Source organism: Ruditapes philippinarum, unplaced genomic scaffold, assembly GCF_026571515.1.
Source record: "Ruditapes philippinarum isolate M1 unplaced genomic scaffold, ASM2657151v2 ctg5311_1_1_1_1, whole genome shotgun sequence".
Taxonomy (NCBI): Eukaryota; Metazoa; Mollusca; class Bivalvia; order Venerida; family Veneridae; genus Ruditapes; species Ruditapes philippinarum.
The window spans coordinates 73,979-93,814 of record NW_026865890.1 but is presented as its reverse complement, the minus strand read 5'-3'; the positions used below and the strand labels follow the sequence as shown (position 1 = coordinate 93,814).

The 19,836-nt window shown below is 32.7% G+C and overlaps 1 protein-coding gene across 1 annotated transcript; it reads left to right on the top strand.

Moving 5' to 3' along the window:
- The first annotated feature begins 447 nt into the window (after nt 1-447).
- On the top strand, nt 448-12,570 carry LOC132730674 (arylsulfatase B-like). Its single transcript, XM_060716653.1, has 9 exons — nt 448-572; nt 1,536-1,800; nt 5,771-5,957; nt 6,173-6,351; nt 7,003-7,114; nt 9,341-9,436; nt 9,870-10,119; nt 10,647-10,798; nt 11,975-12,570. Exons 2-9 carry the CDS (start codon nt 1,564-1,566, stop codon nt 12,253-12,255), a joined length of 1,494 nt encoding a protein of 497 aa, XP_060572636.1. The 5' UTR covers nt 448-572; nt 1,536-1,563; the 3' UTR covers nt 12,256-12,570.
- Nucleotides 12,571-19,836: the final 7,266 nt, after the last annotated feature.

Genomic DNA, 19,836 nt, shown 5'->3' with positions numbered 1-19,836 from the left:
CACAGCATGGATGCAGACCTGACAGATGTGCCAACTGATCTTGGTGATACACTGGTTGTTTGGATAGATTCAAAGCCATGATTCAAATGGCCATGTTGTCACTCCAGTATATAATATGTGTTCCGATACTGGGAATTGGGTGGAAACAAGGAATCCTTACCTCTAGCGGGCTAGGGTTTAATGCATTTATTGTATCAAAATGTTATCTTATCAAATCTTGTAGAAATTTTGGGTTAGAGATTAGTACAAAAGAATCAAATGATACAACCACCTTATGCATGCAATTTGCCATAAAATATATAGAAAAACAACAACAACGTACATATAACAGATTTTGAGATATCATGACTCAAATAAATTAGAGAAGCTTAAATACTACTTCTGCCATATTGTCTATTTATATTTGTATATTGTATGACAATAAAGGTTTTGTTGTCGATTTTGTAGATCACTTTATATCACATGGTTTATATCAAGCAATTGACTCCTTCAATAACAAGGTTGTTTGATGTTGAACCAGTTATTCTAAGGACGTACTTGGATACAATCATCATATTAAAATACTCCATGCAGTAAGTACATAGTATTGTTTTTTTTTCTTCACATTATATTTTTATGGGTTAAATATAGATTTACATGTACTTGATAAATTAAAGGAGTATAGACAAATTAAATGTGAAATATGTATTTGATTGTGTGTTTGTTTGTTTGTTTGTTTGTTTGTTTAGATTATATGAATTGTTAATTAAAATCTGGTCTTACCAGTATAAATAGATTATCTATATGCATTGTATGTTTTATTTTTAGTGAAATATTTTTTGATACCACAGTGTGCTTTAGTTTTCAGTAAGCCTGTAGTATAAGAAGTTAATTGACCTTGTAAAAAAAATATAAAATGAATAAATTAAATAATTTTTCAAAAATGTTTAGCAAGGTTATATTTACTATGTACATGATAGTACAAGGTAATTGAGGTGACATTTACCATATGAAGTAGCAGATACAGAATTTTGTGTTAGATGAACATGGTCTCAGTGCAGATTCCAAGGGGTGGTTACTCCATGGTCCGAGAATCTGAGTAGTATGATGAAGTGACATTTTGTCAAATATCAAATTTAAAAAAAACTTTCTGATGTATAATTATAATAATAATGAAGGATGGGTTAAGTAATGCTATTTTATGATTTAGCACAATGATTGTTTTTCATGGGAGACTTATTTTTATGGTTCTCCTGGATAGGTCATTCCACGAATTTAAGATCCGATGAAATTTCTTTTTGTTTGCTGTAAATTATTTTGCATTGCATTATTTACATTTTACCTTTTGGAGAAACAGTCCACAAATTTAAGAACCCTAAGAAAATGCTCTTTGTGACAAAACTACAAAATTTCATGCCCACGAAATTATATGAATTCACAGTATGACATTATCATAGATCAAAATCCTATGACCATTGATATAAGACTTATTTGATTTCTTTTGGTAACCAATATTTTCAGAATTTGACATGATATGCTGTGTATTTGATTTTCAGGTGACAAGTGTGTAATTGATAGAAGAATATGCTCAAGTTTGGAATTGTGCTGGCAGCGTGTTTACACATATGCTTGTGTAAACAGCCAAATATTCTGTTAGTGGTCGCTGATGACTATGGCTTCCATGATATTGGTTACCATGGGTCTGAAATAAAAACACCAAATTTAGACAAATTGGCATTGTCTGGAGTCCGGCTTGAGAACTATTATGTACAGCCTATATGTACACCAACACGGAGCCAGCTGCTGTCTGGTAGATATCAAGTAAGTTACTTCCCCTTTTATATGGTTGTAAAGGTAGATATCAGGTAAGTTACTTCCCTTTTATATGGTTGTAAATGTAGATATCCATTAAGTTAGTTCCCCTTTATATAGTTGTAAAGTAAGGTATCAAGTAAGTTACTTCCCCTATATATGGTTGAAAAGGTAGATACCAAGTAACTTACTCCCCTTTAATATGGTTGTAAAGGTAGATATCAAGTAAGTTACCTCCCTTAATATGGTTGTAAAGGTAGATATTAAGTAAGTTACTTCCCCTTAATATGGCTGTAGAGGTAGATATCAAGTAAGTTACTTCCCCTTAATATGGTTGTAAAGGTAGATATCAAGTAAGTTACTTCCCCTTAATATGGTTGTAAAGGTAGATATCAAGTAAGTTACTTCCCTTTTATATGGTTGTAAAGGTAGATATCAAGTAAGTTACTTCCCTTTTATGTGGTTGTAAAGGTAGAGATCAAGTAAGTTACTTCCCTTTTATATGGTTGTAAAGGTAGATATCATGTAAGTTACTTCCCCTTTTTATGATTGTAAAGGTAGATATCATGTAAGTTACTTCCCTTAATATGGCTGTAAAGGTAGATATTAAGTAAGTTACTTCCCCTTATATGGTTGTATAGGTAGGTATCATATGAAATTCTTCCCAAAGGTTGTTATCAGGTTTAAGTAACTTCCCCTTTATATGGCTGTGAAGGTAGATATCAAGAAAATTAATTCCCCTTATATGGTTGTAAAGGTGGATATCAACTATCAAGTAAGTAACTTCCCCTTATATGGTTGTAAATGTTGGTATAGGGCTAGTTGCTTCCGTTTTTGTATGTTATTAAAGGCAGATGTTTTAGATGGTATTTAAAGTAGTTATCAAGGAAGTTTTTCCTCTTTAGATAGTAGTAAAGGGAGATACAATGGTCCTTACCATAGTGGTAAAGAAAGATATCAATTCATCTAATTTCAGCATAATATGGTTGTAAAGGTAGATATTACATGAGTCACTTCCCCTTTGTATGTTAGTAATATTAGATCATTATAGTTAACATTGTTCAATACAATACTGAATTTTAAATCTATATTGGAAGTGGGGTTAGCTGAGTCAAATACGTTGCCGGTTACCCATGGTATATATTCTGTACATACTACATAGATAATGGCCAGTGAAAATTAGTTTTGGCCAGTGTAAATTTTAAGAAAATTTAGTTAAATATGTAGTAGAATTAATTTAAAACTGGAATTCGGGCCAATAAATTCAAAATCTTAAATTCATTGACTGTATGAGACAGTATTGTATGAAACTTCCTCTGTCCTACTGAAAGAAGCTAAATATTTCTCTTTCTTTATTTATATCTTATTTACTATAGTTAAGCATTGCTGTTATATCGAAAATAATGGTAAAGAGTTCAGTGAAAGTTCAATACACTACAGTATGACAATGACCCTCGTATACATAAAATATTATTTAATAATGATATTATAAGGCTATTTTTAGAACAATGAAATGCTTCCTTTCTGGGTGCTTAAACTCATTGTCTTCATAAATGCACCCAGGGTAATATTTAATACATTTTTAACTCTTACCGTGCTAAATATTTTTCAAAGTCCATTTTTCAATCTGGAAAAAATCATTGATTATTTTTAAGTAAATTTCAAAATAAATACTGACCAAATAGCCAACAGTGCATACGATGATTAGGTGGCATGGATATGCTAGATGATCTTGGTCTGCACTGGTTTTTCAATTGTCTGATGTTTTTATGAATCGACAGCTGTGAGCCGTGTATATAAAACTATATAAACGTCACGATTATCCAATGAAAAGCGACGTTACAAACATGCAGTGTTATAAACATTCATTAAGATTTTAAAGTAGATCAAAAGTTTTCCAAATTTACTGGCTAGCGGGTCAAATGAAGAGTGCATGGTCAATATTGTTGGAAAAAAAACATACCCCTGTCTGTCTGTTAGTGAACAATTTGTTTATAAAAATAAACTGCTGAATGTCTGTAATGGATTTGCCCTGCTTTGTATTTGGAAAAGTCAATCAAATCAATCAATCAATATACAGGAACTAAAATTGAGCTGTCTACAGTACAGAACCTGAACTGAGTGCACAGGTGATCAGGCTGGCCTGGATCTATACTTGTGGCAAGAACTTATCATTTTCTGTTCCAACATGTCAAGGGTTACAGACTTCATAGATTGTCATAACAAACTAATTACGGAATTAAAACTGGATGTTTATAATATTTAAACATGGTCCTCTTCAAATTTGGTCTTACCCAGAATTTGTGATATAGAGTTTAATATGGACTTCTTTTAGGTAAATTCTACATTGTATGTGGATAGAAGCTTTTAAAAGACTTCATATTATAAACTCTTAAGCTATGTTTTTGCTATTTCCATGTTTCAAGGCAGTGTCATTCTATTGTTCCTTTTTAAGTATGTCATTTGCTTCAATGGTTTAACAATGGTCTTGGTTCCTGCCACTTTGTCCATTCCCTTCTCAGTTTTTCCTCATTGTATTTTAAAGTGTGTCTTTAGTCTGTATAGTTGGAGATTACACCCCCACCTCCCTCCCTTCAATTTGGTCCCATATCCCCTTCCGTTCTTTTATCTTTAAATTATACCTTTATGATATACTATAGTAGTTTTCTAAGCCATTCACAATAATAAATTAATAATATGGTTTTTGAGAATGTAAGATGCTTGTACAACAAGAAAATGGTGATCAATGTAATATAATTTGTCATAAAAGTAGCAAAATGTAATCAAAGCACTGGCAGTATTGACTTCCACAAAGAATACTAATTCACTGTAACTGTACTTCTTTCAAAATTGCAAAAGATGAAAAAGATTGTTCAGGTAATTTGCCATGAGTAACTTTCTTGATAAGAACACTAAAATTTAGAAGCTTTTGAGAAATAAAAATAAAAGCATTTCTGAAGCATTATGGGTCTGAGCTAGGTGGCCTTGACATACCTTCCATGAACAGACTTTGTGCCTGCAACAATTTAAGTTTTGCTACTATGAGCATAAACTGAAGATATTCTGAATTAAATCTACATGTACTTGCATTATTTTTCAAAATATGGAAACGTTTGTCTGCCCTGTAAAAATAAGTGTGGCGCTAATTTTCGACCCATAAGGGGCTAAATCTGTCCACCTTGTTATTTTATAAACTGTTTGTGTTTTTGAGGTAGGTGGGGGGGGGGGAAATATGGACATTTGTCCTTCAATATATATTTGAAAGTTATTTCATTTACTTAATATCAAACAATTGCTGATTGTGGCAGTGGATATTTTCATTTATTGGAATTAATTTATGAGATTAAACTATAGTGTAATATACATTTAAGAATTTCATGAAGATAATATAAAATCACAATTTAGTTGGATTTTTTACCAATATTTAAGGTTTATTTAGATATATTAAAACAAAAAATCTTTTCTACTGTCTTTAAATCCTCCTTTTCATGTGATGATTCAAATAAGACAAACAGAATGCTAATTTACTTCCATTGCACTATCAGAATTTTCAGCGCAAAAAGGTTGTAACTTGAGATACAACCCTTTTGCGCTGAAAATTAAGAGCAATTTGAGATACAACCTTTTGACAAATATTGATTTAACTTGTTAATTTTCAGAATCCATTTAAAATACTTACTGAGGATATGCATAACCACAAAACACATTGAAAATGTTAAAAATGTTATTTTGTGGAAAAAAGTGAGTTACAACCGTTTTGCGCTAAGCCCATTATAGTAGATACACATGCCGTAAGCAGGCTAAGGATTAAAGGACCTTTGACCCACTGTTACTTTTTTTAAAACATTCAGTTAAAATCAATTGTAAAACAATATTTTTTGTTGTATAATAGTACTTAACCAGATTTACAAGCAGTTTTTTCCCAAAATTCACAGTTTATATATTTTGCATGTTACCATTTATTGCTGTTATAATTTAGATACACACAGGACTCCAGCACGGGATAATCTGGCCGGCGTCTCCGAATGGTGTTCCTCTAGATAGCCCGTTAATCAGTGAGAAAATGAAGGAGGCAGGCTACTCTACACATGCTGTTGGCAAGTGGCATGTCGGCTTTTACAAGAAACCTTTTGTACCTACTAGCAGAGGATTTGATTCTTATTTTGGTAAAACCTTAAGTTAATTATCAACTTTAAGCATGTTACTTTTTTTTCAAAACTATAATGCAGATCTTTATTTAGCAACTTAATTATGCTTTTAATTGTTGTACTTGACATTTCATGTGGTAAAGCTTTCATAGGTATTTTGTTACTAGAGAATATTGACAATGTGTTATTTTGTTACTACAAGATTCTTACAATCTGTTATTTTGTTACTACAGGATATTTAACAGGCAGTGAGGACTATTACACACATTATAGATGTTATAACAAGATGTGTGGTAATGATTTACGTGACAACCTGGATCCTGCAGATATGCAAAAATATAATGGTTCATACTCTACCCACATGTTTGCTAACAGAGCCAAAGATATAATACAGAAACATGATGATAGCAAGGTAAATAAATAACATAAGGTTTTAGTCAATAGGCCAAGGTCGACTGATAAGAAATTCTACAGCAAATATGAATACCGGTAATATTTTACTAGTAAAATGACTGCATCTTAACAAAAGTGAAGTACATGTGCATAAATAATAGATTTGGGTAGCAGTGGAAATAAGGAAAATAATTTTAAGAGATTTTCCGTAATTGTAACAAGAAAGTACAAATAGAAAATATGCTATGCAGTAATTTCCCATATACAAAACAAAAGAAATAAGTTTAAAGTAACAAGGACATCATTCTATAATATGTCCAAAATTAGATATTGTGTCCATGTGTATTTCCTTTTTTTGCTCTTATCAATTATTCTTTTATGTCAGAATGTTTATTTCACCCAATGTTAATGTATTTTAGCCCAGTCTGTTAATGTTTTTCAGCCGATGTTCTTGTATTTAAGCCACTTTCTGTGTATTTATATATTTCAGCCATTGTTTATGTATTTCTGCCATTGTTAATGTATTTCAGCCACTGTTTATGTATTTCAGCCATTGTTTATGTATTTCTGCCATTGTTTATGTATTTCAGCCACAGTTGATGTATTTCAGCCAATGTTCATGTATTTCAGCCACTGGCTATATATTTCTGCCGTTGTTTATGTTTTTCAGCCACTGTTTATGTATCTACCATTTCAAGCAGTACACTCACCATTACAAGTTCCAGAGAAATATATAAAACCATATAAACATATCCATGACAGAAATAGAAGGGTTTATGCAGGTAAAGACAATTATTTATCCATTTATACTGCAGGGTATTCTTCAGTGAAACATATGATAGGATTTTTATGCTTCAGTTATTTCAGGGGGCATATAGATTTGCCCTTGTCTTTCCATCTGTCATTCTAAACTTCAGTGAATAAATGGAATTTTTTCAGGAGTGGTGCAACATTTGCAAATTAAGTCTGATACTAGAATGTAATTAAAAAGTAACCCAATCTGCAACAGGCACTTGGCTTGGGTTGCTCTTTATAGGCTCAGTTCCAGGGCTAGTGCGACTTTGTCTAGTGATGTTCCAGACAGTCAAATACTATGCCTTGATTAAGGTTTGCTTTAAAATGACCCCCTTTATTAAATACCTTGTCATATTACATGTATCTTCTGTTAAAGGTGGAGGGATATAGATTTGGCTTGTCTGTTTGAGCATTCTCCCGTTCTTCTTTCTGTCATTCCATCTGTCAGGCATCTGTCATGAAATTGTCCATTATGGAATTGAATAGAGCATAAATGCTGTGCCTAACAGTCATAACCCTCTTTTTCATTTTATTTTAGTTATTGCTGTTCGCAATTTTCATACTTAATTTTTAGTCCCCTACCGGTTTACCGGAGGTGACTTTAGGTTTACCCTCCATCCGTCAGTCCGTCCGTCCGTCCGTCAGTCCGGACGTCCACAAAACTGGATCCCGCGATAACGCAAAAAGTACTGAAGATATTTTAATGAAACTTGATAATGGATAGATGGCAGTATGGAGATTATGCACGTCTTTTTCTTTTCTTCCTATGTTGAAAATTCTGGTTGCTATGGCAACAAATAGACTGAAAATATGGCAAATTTTACACATAACCTAGATCCCGCGATAACGCAAAAAGTACTGAAAATATTTTTATGAAACTTGATATATGGATAGATGGCAGTATGGAGATTATGCACGTTTTTTTCTTTTCTTCCTATGTTGAAAATTCTGGTTGCTATGGCAACAAATAGACTGAAAATATGGCAAATTTTACACATAACCTGGATCCAGTGATAACACAAAAAGTACTGAAAATATGTTTATGAAACTTGACATATGGGTAGATGGCAGTATGGAAATTATGCACATCCTTTTTTATCTTCCTATGTTGAAAATTCTGGTTGCTATGGCAACAAATAGACTGAATTTCAAGATTTCTGATTCTAGTTTTTAAGTTTTTTCACTATTAAGTTCTTTATTTCTTAAGGTATTTTCTTCAAACTTTAAATATAAGTTGCTTGTCATCAACCACATCATATGTGACAAGGTTTACAACTCTAGCACAAAATTTATCAGAATTACCTCCCTTGAACTTAAAATTTTCATGAAAAAAACATTGTTTTTTTTAATAACTTCTTTTTCTGAATGTATCTACTTCAAACTTCATATAAATGTTTCTTATTGTCACTCAACATTTGTGAGTGTTCAATACTCTAGCAAGACTATTTCCAGAATTATGCCCCTTTTGAACTTAGACTTTTTTTTGAGAAATTGGTAATTTTTACTCCAACTACTTCAATCATGATAGGATTTTAAAAATGTTATATTTTGATAACAGGGATGTTTAAAAAATAACTTTAGAGTGTCCTTCAGTCCGTCTGTCTGTACATAAAAACTGTTTCCTGTGATCATTTTTAAAGAACTTTTTCAACAAATTTACTTAAAAAAGGAACCTAAGTGAATGGCCAATGGCTCTTCAGAATGTTGCTTGGGCTCTTACCGGTAGGGGACTTATGGATTGCTTGCAATACTATGATAATTGCTTGTTATATTGGGTATAACTAACAAAGTATAGCATGAATTTACTTGAACCTTTATATAATTTGATAGACCTCATATAGTTCTCATTTAGGCAAAGGGCAGTTTATTTGAAAAATAAGTCGATAACTCTCTCTTGCATAGTTATAGTTATTGCCCTTTCAGTATTTTATACTTAATTTTATTCCAGAGTTTTCATATAGTACTGGATATATCATTTTGAAATTTCACTGTGGTATAAAATTATGTACTGTCCAAAGGCTATATCCAAAAGAGAGACTGGACATGAACTTTATAGACAAGTGGTGTGTATTTGGAGGTTACTTTGTTTTTATTTAGTTAATCAGTAAAGGTTTGTCAAAGTGTGGTCTTTCTTTAAAGGATGATCTTTATTTTGGCAGTGTTCTTTTACACAGGCTTTACTGTATATACATGCACATTATTTTAATGTAAAGGAATGGTGTCATGCATGGACGAGGCTATTGGAACAATAACTGATGCGATGAAGAAGAAAGGATTATGGGATAACACTATACTGGTATTTACCACAGGTAGGTTTTTTATTTAAAGTCTGTATTAATTTTAAGAATTTTGGTATTTTATTTTGTTGAAATCTGTAATTAAATTGTTTAGCTTTTTTCAGAATTGTAGAACAAAATTTATGTTTTGGCAAGTCCATGCTTTTGTTTGTTTTTCTGTTTGTTTTTGGTCAATTTTAGCATATTTTGGGTCATATCTTTGTGGTTGATCCACATAACAGACTTTCTTGGATAACTAACTAGTCTAGTAATTACAAATTTCTTCCTCATATCTCTGAGTATAAGCAGTGACAGACAAATGACCATAAATCACTTGCACCGATTGTTTTCAGGAATTAATTAGAGTAAGTCTATAAGCTTAGAGCTTTCTACACAATCAAACTACAATAAATTCTGTATATAAGCTAGACCTAAAATACTTTTCTTTTTCTTACATTATAAACAGACAATGGTGGACAGATTCACGAAGGGGGCAATAACTGGCCCCTGCGGGGATGGAAAGCTTCCTTATGGGAAGGAGGGATGCATGGAGTGGGATTTGTTCACAGTCCGCTGCTTAATGAATCTAGGATTGGGGAAAGATCCACTGAGCTTATACATGTAACAGACTGGTACCCAACACTAGTTAACCTGGCAAGGGGAAGTCTTAATGGAACCAAACCTCTTGATGGTTTTGACCAATGGAATACAATCAAGTAAGTTAAAGGCATACTTTCCCTCAGAAACAAATAAATTTCTACTTCTTTAGAAAGGGCAAACAAGAGTTTTGTAATACTACATGTACTAAATAATGTTTTAACAAGCATGTTAGATGCTTATCACATGATGCAAGTCAATCGAAATATGAAATTTATTTGTCATAAAATAAGTAAAATGTAAACAAAGTGTATTAATTTTGACTTCCATACAAAATACTAAATCAGGATAATTATTCTTATTACTAAAAAGCAAGAAAAGCAAAATATGCTTCAAGTATTTGGCCAATGTTTACTAGTAACTGTTTAAACACCAAAAATAAAAAAGTTTTTGACAAATGGAAATAAAAGCATTTCTTAAGCATAATGGGCCTTTAAAGAAACCTTTAGCCTGCTGTTTATCTGTTGATAAAATCTGTAAAATATGTCGACTATGCCACATTGAAAGTAAAATCAATCTCATTACTTTATCATAAGCAGTTGTATTTCAAAATGAGTAATTAGAGATAATTGTGTTTACTTTGTAGTCAAGGGAAATCAAGCCCAAGAAAGGAAATTCTACACAACATAGATCCACTCTACAAACCCTCGGGACGCCCATTATCTAACACGACATTCGACACTACCAGGAGGGCGGCACTTAGGGTTGGCGATTGGAAAGTTATAACTGGATACCCAGGTTAGAGCTTTTGATTGAGACATGAATAATACTTAATATAATACCATTATTTTAAAATCACATATTTTCATATTGGCGTTGGTGGTGTTGGTAGTTTTCACTCCAGATCACGACAGTAAGCCACATTGAATTTACCAGAGCACAACTCAACCACTGAATCGTTCCTGAGCAGCTGTGAAGCAGTTTACCAGTGCTAGTTGCCTTCACTTTCACAAGGAACTGAAACTTCTGTAACTTCTCTGCCAGAGCAGAGGTACAGTGCGAATGACCGTAAAAAGGATTTCATGATCAATCACAATGAAAATGAACTGCGCCCTCCGGAATCGAACCTGGCTCGCCCGATTCACAGTCCAACGCTCTACCTATTGAGCTTATCGGACGGCTCCTACATATTTTCATATGAAATTGGACCTGCCTTTATGAGTCTTTTACATTGTATACCCATACATTTAATTAGTTATTATCAACTAAAACAAACATAGATTTAAATTGATTATTAATATATTTGATCTTTTATTAGTTGATTGGTTATGTCACAAATGTGTGTTATAACATTACATTTAAATATAGATCTAATCCGGAACTTGGCAAACATGAGTTTACCTATCTAATCATAGAGTACAAACTAACTTTTACCGTTTAAAGATATAGGGTACACTATTGATCACAGTAGAGTTATTAAGGCCTTTTATTTATTTATATCTCTATTCATGTGCCTTGATGAGAAATAATATATTTGGTTGTGATAAGATTTATTGATGCATGTTACAGAAAGTTTATAAAAAACAGAAAAATACACAAATGTGCTATTCTGGTGCATTGCATTGAGATAATATAATCCCTATGAATAGGAAATACAACCACACTTCTGAAAATTTTCTCTATGTATTTATTATTAGGGTTTAGTAAATATAAAATCCAAAGAAAAGAGAATGGTGCGAAGAAATATCTTTCATGTTTTTGAGATTTATCTTGGATACTGGTATTTTGTTTAACCCTTGATGATAGAAGTTGATTTAGTTATGTTAGCAAGAAATCATACAGTGAACAGGTGCTTGTGCTCCAACAAATTATATATATTGAATTTTATAGACTCGCAATAAATGATACAGTAATTTCTTTTACCCACTGTGGCCCTGTATACATATATAATATATATATGCTTTACTTTTTCAGGAAATGGTAGCTGGGTACCCCCACCTTATATGAATTGCCCAATATTCAGTGACCCGAGGGAAAGCAGTTTTAAACCTGACGATAAAAATGTATGGTTGTTCAACATTTTAAAAGATCCAAATGAGAGAGATGATTTGTCCGAGACAAATCCCGACAAATTAAAAGAAATGCTTGACAGACTGGCACAATACGAGAAAACTGCAGTGCCGTGTCGATACCCTGACAATGACAAGAGAGCTGATCCAAAATACCTTGGTGGCTTTTGGGGACCATGGGAGTAGGGATTAATTTCTAAATATAGCACAAGACTAAAAGATTTTTAGTGCTTAAATGTAACATGGAAGTTTAGATTAAATCTGGGACATGATATAATGGGACAAGCAACTACTGACTAGATATTGAGTGGTCTTACGTTGACGTCCGGTTGACAGCCATTGATCGATATGTGCTGTGTTAAATTAATATCTGAGTCCAATTATTATAAAAAATTTCAATGATTATTCTTCATAACATACATGACATAATTTCAAGATTTGACATTCAAAAGAAATGCTAAAATCTTATGCCAGCTGGCATATATTTTTTTTATTACGGACAAAAAAACAAAACCATTTCACAACTATCAATACGACCAGATCAAGGAGGGTGCGCCTAATTTACAAAAAGATAATGTTGCTACAGTTGTTTGTCCTGTTATATTATGTTCTAGATTAGATGCTTAATAAATAATGATGAATCATGTGATCAGAGATTTATCATAAAATATATCATGAAATTAGAGATTACCATAATTGCAATATATATCATGGTATTAAAGATTAATTGCTTAAAATATAATTATTTAAATGGTATTACAGATTACTGTAATTGCAAAATATATCTTGGGATGAGATTTATTGTAAAGAACATGCTTTCCATGGGATTAATCTAATAATTCACCATATATTTATACCCCCGCACAACAAAGTTGTAAGGGGGGTATACTGGAATCAGCTTGTCCGTCCGGCTGTCCGTCCGTCCGGCCGTCCGTCCGTCGGTTTTTTCTTGTCCGCCCAATAACTTAAGATTCCTTTGACCCTTAGTCTTCATATTTGGCATGGAGGTTAGTCATGATTAGTAGATGACCCCTATTGATTTTGAGGTCACTAGGTCAAAGGTCAAGGTCACAGGGGCCTTGACTTCAAAAAGCTTGTCCGCCCATTAACTTAAGATTCCTTTGACCTACAGTCGTCATATTTGGCATGGAGGTTAGTCATGATTAGTAGATGACCCCTATTGATTTTGAGGTCACTAGGTCAAAGGTCAAGGTCACAGGGGCCTTGACTTCAAAAAGCTTGTCCGCCCAATAACTTAAGATTCCTTTGACCTACAGTCGTCATATTTGGCATGGAGGTTAGTCATGATTAGTAGATGACCCCTATTGATTTTGAGGTCACTAGGTCAAAGGTCAAGGTCACAGGGGCCTTGACTTCAAAAAGCTTGTCCGCCCAATAACTTAAGATTCCTTTGACCTACAGTCGTCATATTTGGCATGGAGGTTAGTCATGATTAGTAGATGACCCCTATTGATTTTGAGGTCACTAGGTCAAAGGTCAAGGTCACAGGGGCCTTGACTTCAAAAAGCTTGTCCGCCCATTAACTTAAGATTCCTTTGACCTACAGTCGTCATATTTGGCATGGAGGTTAGTCATGATTAGTAGATGACCCCTATTGATTTTGAGGTCACTAGGTCAAAGGTCAAGGTCACAGGGGCCTTGACTTCAAAAAGCTTGTCCGCCCATTAACTTAAGATTCCTTTGACCTACAGTCGTCATATTTGGCATGGAGGTTAGTCATGATTAGTAGATGACCCCTATTGATTTTGAGGTCACCAGGTCAAAGGTCAAGGTCACAGGGGCCTTGACTTCAAAAAGCTTGTCCGCCCAATAACTTCAGATTCCTTTGACCTACAGTCGTCATATTTGGAATGGAGGTTAGTCATGATTAGTAGATGACTCCTATTGATTTTGAGGTCACTGGATCAAAGGTCAAGGTTACAGGGGCCTTGACTTCAAAAAGATTGTCCGCCAAATAACTTCAGATTCCTTTGACCCACAGTCTTCATATTTGGCATGGAGGTTAGTCATGATTAGTAGATGACCCCTATTGACTTTGAGGTCACCAGGTCAAAGGTCAAGGTCACAAGGGCCTTGACTTCAAAAAGCTTGTCCGCCCAATAACTTAAGATTCCTTTGACCCACAGTCTTCATATTTGGCATGGAGGCTAGTCATGATAAGTAGATGACCCCTATTGACTTTGAGGTCACCAGGTCAAAGGTCAAGGTCACAGGGGCCTTGACTTCAAAAAGCTTGTCCGCCCAATAACTTAAGATTCCTTTGACCCACAATATTCATATTTGGCATGGAGGTTAGTCATGATTAGTAGATGACCCCTATTGACTTTGAGGTCACCAGGTCAAAGGTCAAGGTCACAGGGACTTTGACTTCAAAAAGTTTGTCTGCCAAATAACTTTAGATTCCTTTGACCCACAGTCTTCATATTTGGCATGGATGTTGATCATGATTAGTAGATGACCCCTTTTGATTTTGAGGTCACTGGATCAAAGGTCAAGGTCATAGGGACTTTGACTTCAAAAAGTTTGTCCACCCATTAACTTAAGATTCCTTTGACCCACAGTCTTCATATTTGGCATGGATGTTGATCATGACTATAAGGTGACCCCTATTGATTTTGAGGTCACTGGGTCAAAGGTCAAGGTCACAGGGACCTTGACAAAAAAAAGCTTTTCTTCTCAATTGCTTAAGAATGTCCTGTCCGCAATGTATTGATTTTGACATTTTCACATTTGAAGCATGTAGAATACATTACTTAGCAATGCACTGGCTTAGTAACCTCAGATTTGGCAGGGAGGTTGTCCTTGAGCTCTCAATGGCCACTGTTGATTCTGACAAAGTGGTATGCGGGGGTATTCACGCCATGATAGTGGCAGTTCTAGTTAGAAATTGATCTTTAATTGCTAATTATAACTGTTTAGCTTGTCCGTTTCAAAGAAATAGTTATTATTACCCTTCCAGATTTTTTCCGCCTTTTTGATTGGATATTGATCACCCGAAAGAAATTGATATAACCGAGCCAGACGGGTAATATACACATTAAATTTCCCCCTTGGGTACCCAACGTTGTAAACGACATGCGCTGAGGTGATGCGCGTACGGTTCGATTTTACGCGGTGTAAATTCCGATTTACAAGCACTTTTTAACTGTCAAATGATAAATATTTACCAAAGTAGAGTAATGATACAAATTCCCATCAGTAATGAAAACAAATATGACCTTGTGAAAGCTTGATATTAATTACAAAAAAGTGCTTTCAATAGACTACTCCTTTTCTCTTGTTTACATTCGTTAGGTACGGGAAAAATACGTCATGTATTTATGTGACGTCATGTTGTGATGAAGAGGTACCCTAAAGGGAATCTTATTTCGACGTTTCATTTGAAACAGCAATGATTTTTTAAAAAAATCGTCTAAACTCGGCAGGTGAAGGGTAATAAAATTATTATTTTGGTTTTGGAGTGATATATGTGGATATATTACCTGCCAAGATAAAATATCACCCTCGCCTAACGGCTCGGGTGATATAAAATCTTAGCAGGTAATATATCCACATATATCACTCCAAAACCAAAATAACATATATTATGACTGCTCTGTTGTCGTTTTCGTTGTTGTGAAATTTAAACTGTAATGTAGCCTGTTATTCCAGCATGAAACTTGGAATACTTGCTTATCTGATTAAAAGGTGCAGTTGTTAGACAAGAAGCATAATAATTCTAAAAGCTATTTTTTGGAGTTATGCCCCTTTTTAACTTAATTAAATGTGTGTGTGTCAAGTATGGTTATTGGTAGTACTTGCCTTTAACAGAGAAGCATGTCCTTGTGGTGCTCTTGTTGGAAATATGGTACATTTATTAGAGATATCCTTAATTGTTAAAAAATATAATGACATTAGAGATTTATTTCTAAATATATCATGAAATTCGAGATTAATTGCTAAATAAATAATGACATATATAATGACATTAGAGATTAATTGCTAAATATATCATGAAATTCGAGATTAATTGCTAAATAAATAATGACATATATAATGACATTAGAGATTAATTGCTAAATATATCATAGAATTTCTCTTATTTAGCAATTAATGTCTAATATTTCTTGTTATTATATAATCTATAAATAGCTTTGAAACGCCTTTCCCTGATTGGCTAACAAGCAACTTTTTGTAAAAAATAACAGGCCAATATCGGAGTATATTCACTGTTTTTTTTCCTAAAAATAGATTTTCATTGTATATTCACCGGTTTTACTTCTAAAACTAGATTTTCTGGAAATCCCCGAAAGACGTGAGACTATGACCTACTTCATGTCAAGTTCGTTGTTATTCTTCTGAAAGAAAAAATGTAGGGTGACTTGTAAATAAGAGTCAAATCAGTCTATTTTAGTTACCGTCTTTAATTTTTTAAGAACATTGAGAATTAGCATGCCAACGCGCTCATTTAAAAGACAGGGCCAAATTATGGAAAAAGTAGACAATCTGAAATTAAAAATTTTCCTCGATTTCCGTCGTATGCAATGACAGATTTGATAAGCTATATAAAAGTTATTTATGAATTATATAATAAAACAGATATGGACTTTGAAGCTGGTGAATATGATGTGATATGTACTGAAAAAATTAATATTGACCTCGGCGATATGATGTGATATGTACTGAAAAAATTAATATTGACCTCAGCGATAGCCGAGGTCAATATTAATTTTTTTAGTACATATCACATCATATTCACCAGCTTCAAAGTCCATATTTGTATATTATTAGATAAATGCCAAAAATGACATTTAACATATTCTGTTACTTTGTGATATAAGGGTTTATTATGAATAGTTAGTTTATTTACTTATTAAGATTTTTATTTACTTGTCATATTTTGAAATGTGCAATTTTTACTTAAATTTAAATGCATTAAAATTTTGTATATTGTGGGTATGTTTTTATTTTTTGAGTTTGTTTGGATGTGTCAGAGTGAATAATTAAAATAAACTTACAAATGATTTCAGTTACCATGGTTACAATAATGTTATTTTAATTAAAAATGATGCCCCAGAATTGTATATTTACAGTCATAATTAAGCTCGATAGAAAATTGGGATAATGAGAGGATATTGAATCTGACATACATTATAGTTTTTACAAATTTATTAAGTTTGATTGTGTTGGAAGATATATGCCGATTGAAACACTTTTGAATTCATTCCTGGAAATTTTACCAGTACTAAGCAAAAAGTGTAAAGTTTATTGCTCAAGGAAACAATGGCTTGTCCGTGACAGAGAAAGAACCCCCACAGTCAGCATTATTAGTTTAAACCACTTGACCTTCATTATTAGTTTAAACCACTTGACCTTAAGTCAACATACTGATATACATTAATAGTGTGTAGAGATAGAAACATTAATTTTGTGTATTCAAGTTCTTTTTGTTTTTGTTACATTTCTTATACATGTACTTATTTTATGCCTGGGATAAAGATATTCTGAAATGTTTCAGGTTTTAAAAAAAAAATCTCAGTATTTCTATCTTTATTTTTGATAATGAATTTTATATTGGTAGTGTGTTGTATACTCATGAATATGCTTTATTTCTCCATCTTGTACAGTGTCAGAAAAGTGACTTTTTTTAAAATTTCGAAAATCTTACGTCATTTATTTGCAAATTTGACCAATGTTTTAAAGGGACTCCTGTGAGGTTTTTTGACATGATTGGGCTAAAAATATTATTTTCCGAGATTTAATGTTTTCTATTTAAAAGTGTATATCTTGACCAATAACTTGTGTGCAATTTTTCAACTCATTCTCTCAACCAGTTTTTCCAGAGTTATCATTTTTATTGTGAAAAATGATCCAAAAAATGAAGTGTTGCAATGCTTTTCACTGAAATAAAACTATAATTTAATACAGAAAATTGATTTAATTCTGGGTATATTTCTTTGTTATCCTTTATAGAGTTTTCTGTTTTAATTGCTTCACTGTCTTGATGTTTTGTAAGATTTTCAAATTTTACGTTTTTTAGGCATTTCGAACTCAGAAGAGTTCCTTTAACTGTAAATCAATGTTTGTTTTGATCAAGAGATTTTGCTCAAATCTTGTTAAACATCATATATATTCTGTTTAATATTTATCTACCATACATTCCATTATATTAGAAGATTTTTAATGTTATATATATATAGGATCCTACATGAGTTGCCAATATGATATAAAATTTTATTAAACAAATTCAAATAAATGTTATAAAGCAAGCCTCTGGCAATATGGAGATTCTTTTTATCACACAATTTCATTGCATTGAAATTACTAAAAATGCTTGTCTTTTTGATGCTTTGTGCACATTTTTGTATTACACAATTCGAGCATGTAATAATAATTATATAAACATTATAGTTGTCCAATGAAAATGGATGTTTCAAATATGCATTGTAAATGTACAGTATAGTTTAATGAGAGGATTATTTTGCTTTTACGAAAATCTTTCAAAGATGTACAATTTATTGCAATATTTAATTTAAAAATTGTATCTGCTTGTTAGTCTATTCTGATAAATTTATTTTTTTACTTAATATATTGTTTATATTTGATACAGCTGTTTACTTCATATAAACTATTCCTATAATTTAAATTCTTATTAACACACTTGTTAACTTGCTATAAACAATTCTTATAATTTAAATTTTTACTTTTTCTTCTTAGATTTCCATTTTGTATGCAGGTTCTTTCCGTATACATGAAATGTTACATTCTGTTATAATAATGAATAAAACTTTTCTGAAAGATACATTATTAAGTGTTGATAATCAACTATCACCCAACATTTTCATCCACATAAGATTGAAGATACTTTTGTCTCTTCATACTAATTTCTTGTTACAAATGAGCCGCGTCACGACAAAACCCAACATAGTGCATTTGCGACCAGCATGGATCCAGACCAGCCTGCGCATCCGCGCAGTCTGATAAGGATCCATGCTGTTCGCTTACCAACTCTTATAACAAGTAGAGAAACTGATAGTGAACAGCATGGATCCTGATCAGACTGTGCGGATGCGCAGGCTGGTCTGGATCCATGCTGGTCGCAAACCCATTATGTTGGTTTTGTCTTGATGTAGCTCAAATGTTTATCTGTTCTTGTTTAAATTGTTTATTATTAGCTAGTCTATTTCAAAGAAAAAGTTGAGCTATTATGGTTGTTGCGGTGGCGACATAGTCATCATGCAAAAATTTTAAATGTAGCACATGTAACATTACTCAAACACTTTTAAAGGTATCAATATGAAACTTTAAGTACTTGCTTACATGTCGACAAGAGGCAGAAACTGTTGTATGACAAAGGACATTATTCTGAACCTCTAGAATTATGCCCCTTTTTAACTTAAATTTTTTGTCAAAATTCCATATTAAGTATAATTATTTCAAAACTATAACAGATATCAATATGAAACATACATACTTGTTATTCATGACAAGATACAGTTTTTAGACTAGGGACATTTTTCTGAATGCTATATATTTGGAGTTATGCCCTTTTTTAGCTGAGACTTTTTGTCAAAATTGCATACTAAGTTGAATTAGTTAAGTTGAATTAGTTCAAAAAGATTTCAATGGAAACTTTGAACACTTGATGATCATGACTTGTTATGGTTGCATGGGTTAATTCAGTCCCTGCTAGTAGGCTAAGGTTTCCTAGCGAATTCTCCATAAAGCAATTAAACATATGACCCTAAAAAAAAAATCAACGAAAGC